At 37.8% G+C, this 13991-nt stretch overlaps 1 protein-coding gene across 9 annotated transcripts in view; it reads right to left on the bottom strand.

The window, feature by feature from the left end:
• STAU2 (staufen double-stranded RNA binding protein 2) overlaps window positions 1–13991 on the bottom strand; it is a 178066-nt gene that overhangs the window by 139109 nt on the left and 24966 nt on the right. For all 9 annotated transcript variants that reach the window (XM_075743885.1, XM_075743889.1, XM_075743891.1 and 6 more), the window contains 2 exons: window positions 11918–12077; window positions 9453–9588 (listed from right to left, as the gene is read on the bottom strand). In XM_075743885.1, coding sequence (XP_075600000.1) covers window positions 9453–9588; window positions 11918–12077 — 296 coding nt within the window. The remainder of the gene's footprint in view (window positions 1–9452; window positions 9589–11917; window positions 12078–13991) is intronic.

Raw genomic sequence — 13991 nt, 5'->3', positions numbered from 1 at the left:
TTGTCTAAACTGATAGCTACTGGCAATGGCAAAGCTCATCACCTGCAAGCTCCCTTGCCACTGTTCTTTCGGGAAAACTGTCTTAAGACAAACAGATGTTTTTGCTGTTTTAAACCAACAGGAAATGGACTGACTTTCTCCCTTTTCCTTTCCTAGAAACAAATACCAGCAAAGAAAAATCCTAGCACAGCTGTACTCAACCCTTTCCTTGTAACAATATGTCTGTGTGGGAGGCAGACAATGAGTGGGAACAAACCGGCCAGGGGAAGTGAAATGTAGCATGCAGAAGATGAACACAAAGAATTCATTTAAAAGTCTGTGAGCGGATTATTACACCATAATGTTGATACACTAGCAGGGTAAAAACAGTGTGATGTACAAGATTTTGCTTTAGGATGTGATCTGAATCCTGTCTCAACTGGTAATGTACAAAACTGAATCAATTATCAGTTGTCAATCTCAATCCCCTCCAAGTGAATAGATGTCCACATCTCATCGTTAGTACGGACAGACTGCAGGCTTGGTGGCCAAGTTGCAGCCTTGTCTTTAAAAAAATGTCTTTAGGTCAAGCCTGAGAAACTAAATAATATGGTGAAACACAGAATTCTTGCTGTCTGTGTGTGAATAAACCAAACTCTTTTTTTACTCACACTAGATTTCCATCAAAAAGGGAAAATGCCATTGAAGTTACTCCATTGTAGCCTCAATCATTATAGGAGAAGGAAGCTTGAAGCAAACAATGAGACAAAACATTGCAGCAAACCTGGTTTTAATTGTTCTGTGCTGGAATTACGACATTTTAAAGTCATGAAAACCTTTAGAGTAGCAAAAGACAACTTTTGAAAGAGTGCTTCTGCTGTGAAATTCTTGCACCGAAACACAAACTCATGCTGCCATCTAATGGTATAAATCAGTAGTTTCCAGCTGAGCAATTAAATCACTAATCTGAACATTCACTTTCGTTACTCTTAGGACTATTAATTCCTTCCCTAAATTTTAACTCCCTGAAATACCTATCTGTTTTTCAGAATGAAATTACAACGTATTTAAGGAGATATAACCTATTCTAACAAAAAAATTTCTATTTCCATGTAGTTTTTAGTATTTCTTCCAAAAGTGTTTTTGTCCATTTAGCCAAAAGGTTGGGAGGAGGGCAAGGAATGCAGAAAGGAGTTTTTACAAAGTCAGTCAGTAAACATCTTTATCGTTACACCTCTTAATCCATAAAATGCAAATTTTAAGGACAGAATTTTGCAACGCTGACTACAAATGCAGGCAAAGCACCTCAGACTCCTCCTGGTCTTTTCAGGGGAGGGATTTTGTACCCTATGGCTGAAAGCAACAACTGTAGCAAGGTAAAAATCCCAGTGCCACCCCATCCTGCTCCTGGACCAAGGGGTTTCTTCTGACTAGCTCTGCTTAACACAACAAGCTTCAGAACCAAAGGTCCACTTCACCTGGAGAGTTAAGGGCACTGGTGTCCTAACAGCTTTTTGCAGCAAAATACTACCTGGTTAAATCAAAAGCGTTTCAGTACATGCATGTCTGTCTCTCCTTAGAACTGTTACTACCCAGATATACATCCCTAAAGAGTTTGTTCTTCTGATACTTTTCTCGCTGGGGAGAGATTTTTATCTTCTTCCAGTCCTTCCACTGCAATAGTCAGATGACTCCCACTATAGCACCTATAAAGCATTCATAAAATTATTACAAATCAACATTCTTAGGATTATTTCTCAGAGTAGGATTCAGCTCTAGATTCAGATGCCTAAATTTAGGTTATCTAGTCAACATGTAGAAACTAAGCTGCTTTTACAGTGAAGCTCTGGAGAGATCCATATAAAATACAGATTTTAATTTACGGCGTGACAAATAGCATCCTAGACTAGTCACTGCCCTGACTAGACCTTCCACTGGTTAGAATGGGAGCCTGGGTTTCTAGTACACAGGCAGAGACTATTTAGGTATCTGAGGTTGGATCTGAATCACACTAGTACTGTAAAGAACAGCATCGAGCATCCTAAACATTAGCACACAGCATCACTTGAGATGTGGTCCTGCACCCAAGACATCCACATGATGTGACACAGGACTAATCCATGAAAAGCACAGGTTTCCCACGAATAGCTGGTGGATTATATAAAATGGTATGATGACTGAACCCTGCCTTTAGGGCTTCCTTCAATTGCCTAAACATAGCTACACAGGGCCATTTGAAATGCTCTAGGGTATCTTGCCTGGCCTTCAGCTGCTACTTTAGTAAAGGTCTCCTCTAGGTCTTCCACCAAATCCACCGGTCCCATGTGGATGTCTCAGAGACCCTACGATGTCTCAAGCGGCACTAGAGGCCTATGTTTAGGCAATTTAGTGTCCTCACATCTGCCACAGTAGATATGCTTGGGGGAAAAAAATCTGCTTTGGGCACAGCTGTGCATAAAATCTTCCTCTGCTGCAGAAAGCCTCAATAACTGGAATTCAGGAACAGATAATAGGCTAATCGCATGCCTGGAGTCATGGACAGACTCCACAGAGTAATCTGAACTTTACCTTTTCCAGGCTACTGGCTGATCTGATCAATACTAGATCAAAGTCTTTCAGATCCAACAACCCTCTACATTATGCATTAAACTATTTGTGCCTCAAATGCACGAGGCTCGCCATGCAAAGAGAGGTCTCCTACCAGAAGGTAAACAGGGCTCAGGCTGCACTGAAGGACTTCCGAGGGCCAGGAGAATTTCAGACTTCATTCTCTTTCTGTAAATTAGGTAACTAGGCTGTATAAATGTAGGTGTACTTCCGGAGATAGTCCCAACAGATTTTACATTGTCTCCTGCAGTGCCACCTACTTCAAAATTTGGCTTTTACAGCTGTTTTTCTGGCTAGATTTTCCTTTTTTCCATAGGACTATATATCTCTTGTGGAACAAATGAAGCTGACTGAGGATTTAGATTGCATTGCTAAGCACTCGGTATCAAGTAACACTAGTCTCAAATTTGTTCCCTTTGCTGCATGTATTTAATCTTTAACTCAGCATTCAAAGAAACAAACTTTTCATTTTATTCCATTCTTTCACCATACAATCTTTTATTCATCTGATCTGACAATTTTAGTAATTTATCCAATAATCACACAGTCTATTCTCTATTTTTGATCATTCGACTGGAGAACATGTTAGTCCGCCATGAAGCCAGCAGTTGCAGATGTAGTTGGCCACAGACCGGTCCTCAAACTTCCTTTTACTATACCTCATTTTTAAAGACCTGATTCAGTATTTAGGGCAGTAGTCCACAGGGCTGATAAACATAATTTCCAGAGCAACTAAGGCTAAACAAACAGGCCCATGTGGCAGCTCAGTACCCAGCAGGGGAGCTCCCTACCCAGTAGGTAGGAACTACATGCCCACACAGGGCGGTGCCCTCTGCTTTGTGGCCAGGCAGCTCGGCTGGCTCCCGAAGAGGCAAGAATATGCTGCTTCTCTATTTCTCTGAGTCTGGTCTTGCAAACAATATGTATGCAGGAAGACGCAACCATAAACAAAATTAACATAAAGGCTCAGTGCAGCGGAAACTGCCAGAGCACACAGAAGCTGCAGTTTATCCCAGGGACACTACCACTTTGCGTGACATGCTTATAGAAATATCACACCACCCAAATTCCTCAAAACCAAACCAGAAACTGCTTTAATTACTTTACTCCCATTCTTTAGCTTGTCATTGTTTTGTATTTTCCTTGTTCCTATACTTCACAAGTGTTTTTAATTTTGAAAGCTTCTTTTTTTAATAAAGGTTTTTCAAGCTCTCTAGATTGTGGTAAGACATATTTTAAGACATTTTATATAATAAGCAAATAATTTCTGAATTTTCCAAAAAAACAAGGGTTGAGTTTTGTGATCTCTTTGACACTACTTTCCATACTAAAACATCAAAAGCTGCTTTTCAGTTTCTAGTGGTTTTCTTTCTTGGCTGAAAACACTTAGTTTGGGTAAGTCTGTAAGATATCATTTCTGTTTCATCACTTACAGACATTCTATAATTGAAAATACTGCAGTACAATTAAACTTCAGGAATGAGTCTCCTCAATTCTAATGGAATAAAAAATAACATAATAAAACAAACCAGCATTCAATGGCGACAAGGCAAGCTGGATGACCCTGCAGTCAGAACCTGTATCTTATTTTATTATTTAATTGTTCTAATTTGAACAGCCATGGTTTTAATTTTTTTATGTGGTTTAAGCCAACTGCATACTCAGGGATATGAGGGAGTACGGGTTCTAGCACTGGCTGCAGATACGAGTAGTATGCACATGTTTTATTCTCAGTTCTGCCAATATTTTTCAAACATGACCTGCCATTTCAAGGCTTGGCCTCTTCGAGTAGCGTGCCAGTTCTGCTGAATCGTGCCAAGTGGTGTGCTGACAAATACGCAACCTAAATCAGCAAACAGTCCCTGAAAGCATCAGCACTTCCTTCCACAGAGTCAGTCTGTAAAGCTCTTAGATAAAAGAAGCCACACAAAATGCAATGTTCACCATTTGTAGCTTTTCCGTAATGTATATTTGTTTGAACGGAAATGTCGTCACGTGACTGTTGGAAAATGGCTCAAAACTCCAATGTGTGAGGCTTTAAATAGCTACTATACAACTGGTAAATTTTGAGTGCCAAAATGGCTTTTGTCCTTTATTATAATCTCTGTTAGCAATATAGAAACTTTTGTTAAACAAAAAGTTGTCTAACTTGGCTGGATACAGGGTTGCCAGCTTCTTTAAAAAAGCTCTGCCTTATCAGAGGCCATCAAGTTTCCTAATCCCAAACTTGCATGGATTTTACTTGAATAAAGAAAATCCAGAGAGGACTCTCAAGCTGCCTCATCAGACTGAGATGAAAAAAAGTTTGAAGTTCTTATCTATATTGTGAAAGGAACTGCAGTATACAGATACCCAAACCAATAACTTCATATGATTCAACTCAGCATCACATAGACTTTGTCAGCTCAGGTCAACATGCGGCATACAGGCAACGGCCCAGCGCTGTTACAACCTAGCGAGTATTGCATTTGCTAGCCAGAGCGAAACACAAGGTTAATGCATCCATACCTCATCCACTCCCAAACTGGTCTGTGTTTTATCTACTTAACTGTCCCCTAAGAGAGGAGCAGACTTGTCCCTGCACTTCCTAACATATCACAGGAACAGACAAGGCTAACACCTTACCCCTGTGTTACACACTACTGCCTTAAATGCCTTACCCTCTGCCGTCCTAAGAGTTTTGCATTTGCAATTCTGTAGCCTGCCTTGCACTTGCAGCTCTGTAACCCTTCACCTAAGCCACCCGGACAGTGTTTTCTCTGGCTGTATTTTTCCCTTGCTGGAAAAAGGCCCTTCCTCAAGGCCCTTCACCTGCAAATACCAATACATTGACAGTGTTGTACCTATACCATACCGTAGCCCTTCTCTCCTCTGCCCTTCACCTATCCCTTGGCAGTAGCTTTCGGTATACATTACAGAGCCCAGTAACATGCATGCACAAAGCTCAATATGCAGCCAGGGTTCAACACCTGCCCTACCAACATCATAAGCAGGAACAGGGAGCTTGAGCAGGTCCTGGTGCAAACCACAGAATTACAACGGGAAAAGTGTTATGGGGAACACTTGCTGCAGGGGAAAGGACACCCAGAGGAGAATGCTCATCTCTGAGACCCCACCACTTTCCTTCCAAGCTGGCCACTGGGAAAACTTTCCCCTTTCTCTTTTTTTCCTCTCACTTGCCTGCTTTTCTTTTTTCCATGAAAGTAAATTTCACCTTCAGTATCAATTTATGCCATCAACTACAGACCTTGCAAACGGATCTTTGCAACTTGCATGTAAACCTGGTTCAACATCTGTGCAACAGACAGCCCATATAAATACGCTCTAGAGCACATGAGAGTGTAGTTCTTCACATGCCTAAATCAACCTGAGCTGCCCTTAACTTCCAAACACGTTCCTGCCCTCTCTGCAGTGAGGGCACAAGCTCCTGTGTGACTAGGTGAGGAGGTGTTTAAGGACAGTTGTAAGTCTACGAGTAGCTTCTCCTTTCTTCTCCCCTCACAAATTGATTAATTTCCGAGCAGCTCAACTCCTAGTGCTGGAGCCAGGAAACTCGCAAGGACACAAAGGCTGGGGACAAAGAAAGGACGAATCACTGTCACCTCAACACAAATCATCGCAGCCTGACACAGAAGCTAGCCCTCAACTTTGCATACAAATAGCAGCTCTTCGACCACATTTCCATGAGTTACTGAAAAGGGTCTTTTGTGCCACTTGAAACACTAGACTTAACCGGTCTAAAGATATGCCCTGGGATGAACTTAATACTTTATTTTTTTCTCAAGTCACTCATCTTGCCAGAATTAAAGTTCCCTAACACAATCTCCTAATCTTGATCTGTATCTTCACCTATTTGAAAAGCACATTTTTTTAAACAGAGATCAATAAAGGGCATTTAGTCACAGTATAAAAGTTAAAAACAGGTTCCAACTTACTTAGCATATTTTGTATCTGTTTTAGTAACAGATAATAATCTACAGTCAGAAACTGATGAAAATTAAAAATACTGATTACAGCATATTACCTTCATTATTTTTCAAATCTTATTTTTAAACAGTCTATACAGTCTGCATTTAGTTGGGAACTCCACCACCACTTCCATTCATATCAGCAAACGAATGCTAAATACAACATGGCAGTAAGTTACTTTAGAAGGTAATAAATCTAACATATCATACTACAGGAACATAATTCAGTACTACAGCATGTGCTTTGTATTTGGGACTTCGCTCACTATTCTAACAGATCCAGAATTTGTCTGCAGACTTCCCTCCGGTGAGGGTGGGTAGGAGGTGCACAGCTTCCCCTCGGTACCACCTGTGTGGCTTTGCCTTTATCTAACAGTCCAGCAAGAAGTTCTCATGTGAAGACCATTTCTGGTTTGACTATAGCAACAACAGAGTTGTCTCCTTGTAAGAAAATCCTGTGAGAGCATGAATGACCGAGAAGGGAAGGATCTCTGCTGTACTGAGGTCTGCATGGCACGCTGCGTGTGGGTTGCAGTCCCGTTCAATGCTACACCGCTCAGGGCTCCGAGCATCTGAAGGGGTGGAAGATGATCTGCGCTAGTCTCTTCTTCTACTGTCAGCTCTAATAAACAGCATTTAAAATGACACCCTACAGAGTCTAAGTGCCTTTCTTAGTGGGATCATAACGGACCAGCACCTCCCAGTGCAAAACAAGGTGATGCATGATTATTTCCAACACAAGAGTAGTCCCAAAACAGTAGTATCTGGCATCATTCTTCTGTTTTCTCTTTACTCTGGTATTCGTGTGTGACCCCGTCTACGTGGTATGTGTTTACACAGATAGGCAGATCTAGTTATTTACTACTTAGTTTTAGTTATTTATCAATTTACTAGCCACATTTTTATTATCCATCCTGAGTGGGCAATTGCACTCATATAAGCACAGCGAAGCAGGGAAGCAGATTCTGACCTTCTGTCCCGCCCCGCCTGTTCTGCGATCAGAAAAACCAACTGCCCTTGCCCATCTAATGTGCCCAGAGAAATAAAGCTCATGTACCATTTTACCCAAACATGGGTACACAGTTTCTATGATAGTTCCCAAAGAAGAAAACTTAAAGACTGCACTAGATGTACTACTCATTTTCTATGAAAAGAAATAAAATCTTAAAAGTTAGCGACTGGTGTTTCAGGGTTCTGCTTCCACAAATATGTTTCAGTAACTAAGTTCAGATTCCAGAATTCCCCATTTTATGTTTTTTACTATCTTGCATTTTTTCCAGCCTAGCCTTTTTATCTGTTAGTCAAACTAATCTCATTATAAAAGCTATTCAAATAAACGTAGGATTTCTAAATATTACAAAACTCATTTCAGGCACCATAGTTAGCTTTTTAAACCGTGACATATGTAAGTGGAGACTCAGGTCAGCAGTGACTAGAAATATAACACAAGTAATACAATAACCAGGCACTGTTCTGTCATGACAGAGTTTTCTTCCAGGTTATTTTTGTTCATTTGACTTTTATAGATCTAGGCATTATTGCTAATGAGAAAAAAAATCAGAATGACATGTTAAAACCCTAAAATTATCATGATTTAAAAATCTGGGGATAAGTAAAATAAGATTAACTCAATCAAAGTATTTTCCTTAGACAACTCTGAAATGCTGCATGTTCATTTCAAACTCCTTAATTTTTAAACATCATTGTAAATTCAATATCTAATAAAAGAGTAATTTTGAAGTAAAACACTTCTTCAGGGTTCATAACATTGTTCTTTTTGATAATTATGAGATGCACAAAAATTAACTGGAAATCCATTAAGCAAACCTTTATAAGAAAGGCAACATTTTTCACTGATAAAACATGCTATTAGAAATTCCTGACCTGTTTTGTTTTTTTCTTATTTTAGAGATTACACTTGGTATTAACTTTGGAGCTCCAAAAGACCTGATCTATTATAGTTCCTCTGCAAAAAAATAAGGAAAAATGGGAAGAGAACCTCTATTGGAGAAAGAAGCTCTTGGGATTGCAAATTAATACATATATTACCTGAAGTTTCTCACAGACTATTGCATTAGATACAAATTACATTTAATTCAGGATAAGCTAGAACAGTTTTTCCTATCTGTACTACAGTTGTACAAATACCAAAGATGAAGACATTTCAAAAACGTAGAACATATTGAAGAATAAAATATTTCAATGGTCAGTTAAGAAAACTGCTCCACCCACTTAAATTTTATTTTTTTTTTTAATCTTTAAGAATTTGATAGTTTAAAAAAAAATTTTGAATACCATCTTCCCAACGATTACTCCAACTTACTACAGTAAGGACAGCATTGATGGAGGACTCTGAATATAGGTTTCCAAACTGTGAAATAAAGGATTTTTCCTAACCAAACACTGAGGATTAAGGAACTGAGAGAGCTGGGCAGGCAGAATGGTTAAAAAAAAAAAAAGGAAACCTGATAATGGTTTCAAGGCAATTTTCAAAATGCAGCCCTCCTAATTTTATATCCAATTTTTGAGAAAAGAGTGCTTCATTTTTATTGATACAGATTCTAATTACATGACACAAAATAACAGCAAAGAAAAGCAAAACTTCTCTCTGAAGTTAATGCTCTACCTCCTCACCGCCATGGCTGTAGACTGTAACTCCAGTACGCACATTAAAAAAATAGAAATGGTTTACGTGTCTTTATTCCTTGTGACATGCTTAGGGCATCTGCCTTCTTTTAGAAGGAGATTATGCATGTTTCTAAATAAGGCTGCAGAGACTCTCCTAAGTAAAAATGTTAGTTTTATTTTAATCTGAAATAACCTGGGAACTTCATAAAGATTTAGAACACAATGATAAGAAAAGGATAAAAACCATCAAGTAATAGAAAAAGTACAAACCTCTGATTGTACATGCCCCGGAAATTATAATTTGCTCTATAATTGGGAATTGGCTTTGGATCTAAAGGCCTGTAGATGGCAGGCTCTCCTCTTTTCATAGCCAGACCATTCAGCTCCACTGTTGGAGTTATACTGCCTGCAAAGAAGAAAGACTACATGTAAGGCACTTAAACTACAAATACTGCAAAACATACAAGCAGGACTGAGAGGAGCAGCAAAGAGAGAGATGCATGATATTTTTTTTTTCCTCTTAAATTGAAAAAGAAGCAACTACAATGACATTTCAGTTTCTCTAAAAGATGGGAATATAGATGGCAACTTAATCACAAGCAATGAAAAAGAACATTTAAACATTTATCTCAGTGCATTCTCTACGCAGTGTCAGTAGATTAATTTTCACATATGAATGAGAAAGCCACTGCTATAATCAAGCTGGTTATTCATTTTTCCAAAGTGCTTATAATACATTATGACACTTTCTGAAACGATAAAGATAAAGGAATAATGTCTCTTCCCACTGAATACCATTAAATAAAACCACAAATAGGACAAACAGGCATTGAAACAAGCAAGCAGTAATAGGCATTACTGCAGTCATTTGGTAATCTTACAAGTTAGAAAAAATGTTTTATTTGCAAGACTTGAAATCTTCAGACTATGACTAAAAACTAATGATCTAACAGGAATGATCTAACAAACAGAAAATACAACTACTGGAAATCAGTGTCACTATAGCCATCTACTGGTGACAGAATACAAAAACGGAAAGCAGCCAGCACTTGCCCTCTTCCATGGTCTCCAAAATGCCAAATAAAAAGCTACACTGTGACTTCATTTATTAATTTATTTTTAAATAAAATGTTCAGCTACAGCATTCACCACTTGTGCTGTTGTAAGAAAATCCTAAATGAGCTAAATGTACATTCAAATAATAAGGAGTTAATATTTTCACAAAATATTTTCATAAGAGGTTCAAAAAAATCTAGCCTTAGAACAGCTAAGATGAATTTGCCAGTCTGCCGTTGAGGCTTCATATGCCAACTGATGACAATTTTTATGCAATACTTATTCAAAAACTTCTACCAACAACAATTTTTCTATTTTCCAGAGCAAGGAATGACTACGAATTCAACTATATAATAAAAATGCAAAATGTCATTTTGATGAGAAGATACCAGTGCATATACAATACACCTTTCTTAGAGCAAAATGACAGTGTTAAGTGATATGTTTTTTTAATGAACTCTCTTAAAGCCTATTTCTTTTGTTATCAGCTTTTCCCTTTAAGAATATGCTCAAAGCCAAAAAAAAAGTCTAGAAGCTGAGTAATACTCTGCAATGTCAAGAATCAAACCCAGGATCCCTTTTTATAGGGGTTGGAGCCTCCTGATTTCTGAACAGCCAAAGTCACAGTGACTGCGAAGGACACAGGGCAAAACTAGTGTCCTGGGTCTAGAGAAGCAATGTATTGATCTCCAAAGGAGCAAGAGAATACTATTGCATCGCTCTCGAACAATCCTTAATGGCTAATGCTCAGGATAATACTCACAAGCTCTAAAGGAAACTTACACCCACTTTTTTTCCAACACAGAGAAGATTAACAGCAACATTACTCCATTTTAATAAAGTGGTTGAAGAACTTTTTTTAAAAGAGGGGGGAGGGGCAGAGGGAAATAAAAAGGGAAGAAGGGAAAAGGTGGGGAAAAAAGGAGTGTAAAAAAAGGAAAAAAAAAGGAAAAGACATTATTTTCTCACCATTTGCTTTCTTTTATATTAGTTTGAAATAAAGTTAGGAATATATTTTTTATTTATTTTACTGAACTAGACAGAACAGATCACCGAGCACGTGGCTGAGATGTGTGCCTCAAAAGGTGTTGCATGCACAGAAGGCAATTCACAGGTAACACCTCGAAATGAAGGATGCAATACACGAATCTATATTTTTCTGTTACTGAAACAACAGTTTCTAAAGCCATCTGAAAGCGTTTCAAAAGCACAGGTTGCTATGAAGGGAAACTCACAATGCAGGAAAATACCTGTCAAAGTTCTCATGCCAAATCTTGACCTTTTATGTACACTATAGATGCAATTTCACAGGATTGGACTGGATAAATTTTCCCATTTCACTGGAAAATTAGCTAAAATAACTCTTGGGAAAAAATGTTTTACTATAATAATAATGGTCAGTTCAGCTGGTTTTGTCCTAACTGTCTCCTGTTGATCTCACTTTGAATACATCCAAGCTTTATCTAAATATGTATTCACTTACAGGTCGACCTTTTTAGCTATGCGCATTAAAAATTCTCCTGTGCAAACTCATAAGAGGTTCTTCATTATACTATCATACCTATAAGACAACCATGTTGATTTTCATCCTCCAACTTATATCTTGTTAAATTTATTTATTAGTGGTATAATATTCCAACACTTCAACAAGATTTAACACACAGAGGAAAATGTCATACCTGGATTATTGTTAACGTTATTTTTGGGTGGTCTAGGTGTTGGTTTGGGAAGGGTAGTTTCATTCAATGCTTTGCTAGCAGCAGCATGTTGGGCCTTTTTAATACTGCTTCCTTCAGCTTCCCAGGTCTGTTCTCCAAGAGTCAGCTGCACTGTGAACATCTTCAAAGACAAAGAACAGGTAAACACTGGCAAGAGTATCACTGTGGATTAGACCAATCTGCAAAAAAACTTCCAGGGCTGAAGAGAAACAGTGCTCTTTTTTCATTATATTCAACTCCCAGATAACACATCTGATTCTTAGAGAGATCAGCGGTCCTTATCAGTGGGCAACACTTGGCCTTTTAAATGACAAAATAAAATACCATAATGTTAAAGTCAACCAGCAAGGAACAGAATACTACTTAAAACAAATAATAATAACTGCAAACTGGTCCTCTGCTCTTGGAAGACTATATACAGGTCAGTTAAGACCACATTTCTTCACTTTTATCTGTAGAAAACAGGTAAAGAATGCTACTAAAAAAAAGAAGTAATTTTGTAATAATTCTGAATGAATATAAATGACTGCACACTCTTCAAGGCAGCAGAGAATTTGGCTCAAATATTTTTACACAGTGAAAGAATTTCTCACAAAACTTGATTTCTGAAAATAATATATATTGTTAGGGCAGAGTCACAACTCAAATATGTTCAAAAATATAAAGTAAGAAAGAAAATAAATATCTTTTTGAATGAAACAGTATTTCTTTACTGTGGACTCTATAGTGAAGATAGGAATTGTAAAAATTCAGAGTTCAGAAAAGGACTACTGATAAAACCCATAAATATTTCAAGATCTGCAATAAAGGATTATTTTAATCAGTATCTATGCTGTGCAAGTCATGAAGATAAAACTCAATGCATATTTAAGATAGTGGATAGAGCCTATGTTCTGTACAATATGTACATGTGATGTTTAAATTTGAGCATCTAAGAACAAGAGGACAAAGGGGAAGAACTGAATGTCTTTTCCGTATCAGTTCCATACGTATAAGGCAGGATTTAACAGTCAAATACACATGGTAAACTAAGATATACCTACCTCAGAAAACAGATCAACTTACTTGAGGCAACATAAAGAAACCTACACATTAGCGTGAGCAGTATATAAAGTAAAATTTTTATTTTGAGAGTTATTTGCTCTATAATTTTTAAAATTATTTAAACTTGCTACATCCAGGACCAGGTATCTAGAGATGGACAACTTTTAAATTTGCCTTTACATATATTTTCATTTAGCATGTACTTGCAAACAAGCATTTGAACACAAGTATGTACGTGCCTCCCAACTCAGCCATATACACATGCACATAATGCATATGAACTGAATGCTATAAATACATACTTGTGTCTTAATTACAAGCTTGAGTTTTGGCCTACTGTAATTTTCAGAAGCACAGTGCAAGTCCCCGGATCACGGTTCCTACCGCCATGCTATTTTTTCCACAGTAGTCATGACAATTTCCTCACAGACAAGGAGGAAGAGAGAAATAGTCTCTTAATTTTGCATTCTATCAAACCCTACCCCCACCTGAAAGTTTAGCTGGGTATTAGAGCTAAACACCCATAATGATACAAATTATCTATAAACATACATTATCACCAAAAGAACTGAAATTTGATTTCTAGATCTGGAGTTTATATATTTTATATTTTGCAAGAAACTATCAGAGTAGTATTTTCATAGGAGGAGAATAATCTTGAATTTCAATTAAAATATGATAAATAATGGCTACTTATCTATCTATAATTCTCCTCTTAATGCGTAGAGTAATAAACAGGAATTCAAGATAATAAAGGGCTTGCTCAGTAAATTTCTACAGCTGGAGCTCTAACCTTCTCACTTAGCCCATCTGACAGAAAACTGCTGCAAAAAAACCACACACAGTAGTAGGTGAGAATTTCATTAAAGGAATAAAATTGCCTAAAACTAAAGTCTGGAGCAGACAATGAAGTATTCAAGTTCTGTAAGACCTGAGCTGACAGTTCTGCTACAGATTGACAGGCACTTCTCATCAATTTTCTGAGTAAGTT

Source organism: Balearica regulorum, chromosome 2 (genome assembly GCF_011004875.1).
Source record: "Balearica regulorum gibbericeps isolate bBalReg1 chromosome 2, bBalReg1.pri, whole genome shotgun sequence".
NCBI classification, from domain to species: Eukaryota; Metazoa; Chordata; class Aves; order Gruiformes; family Gruidae; genus Balearica; species Balearica regulorum.
This window is presented reverse-complemented; position numbering and strand designations above follow the sequence as displayed.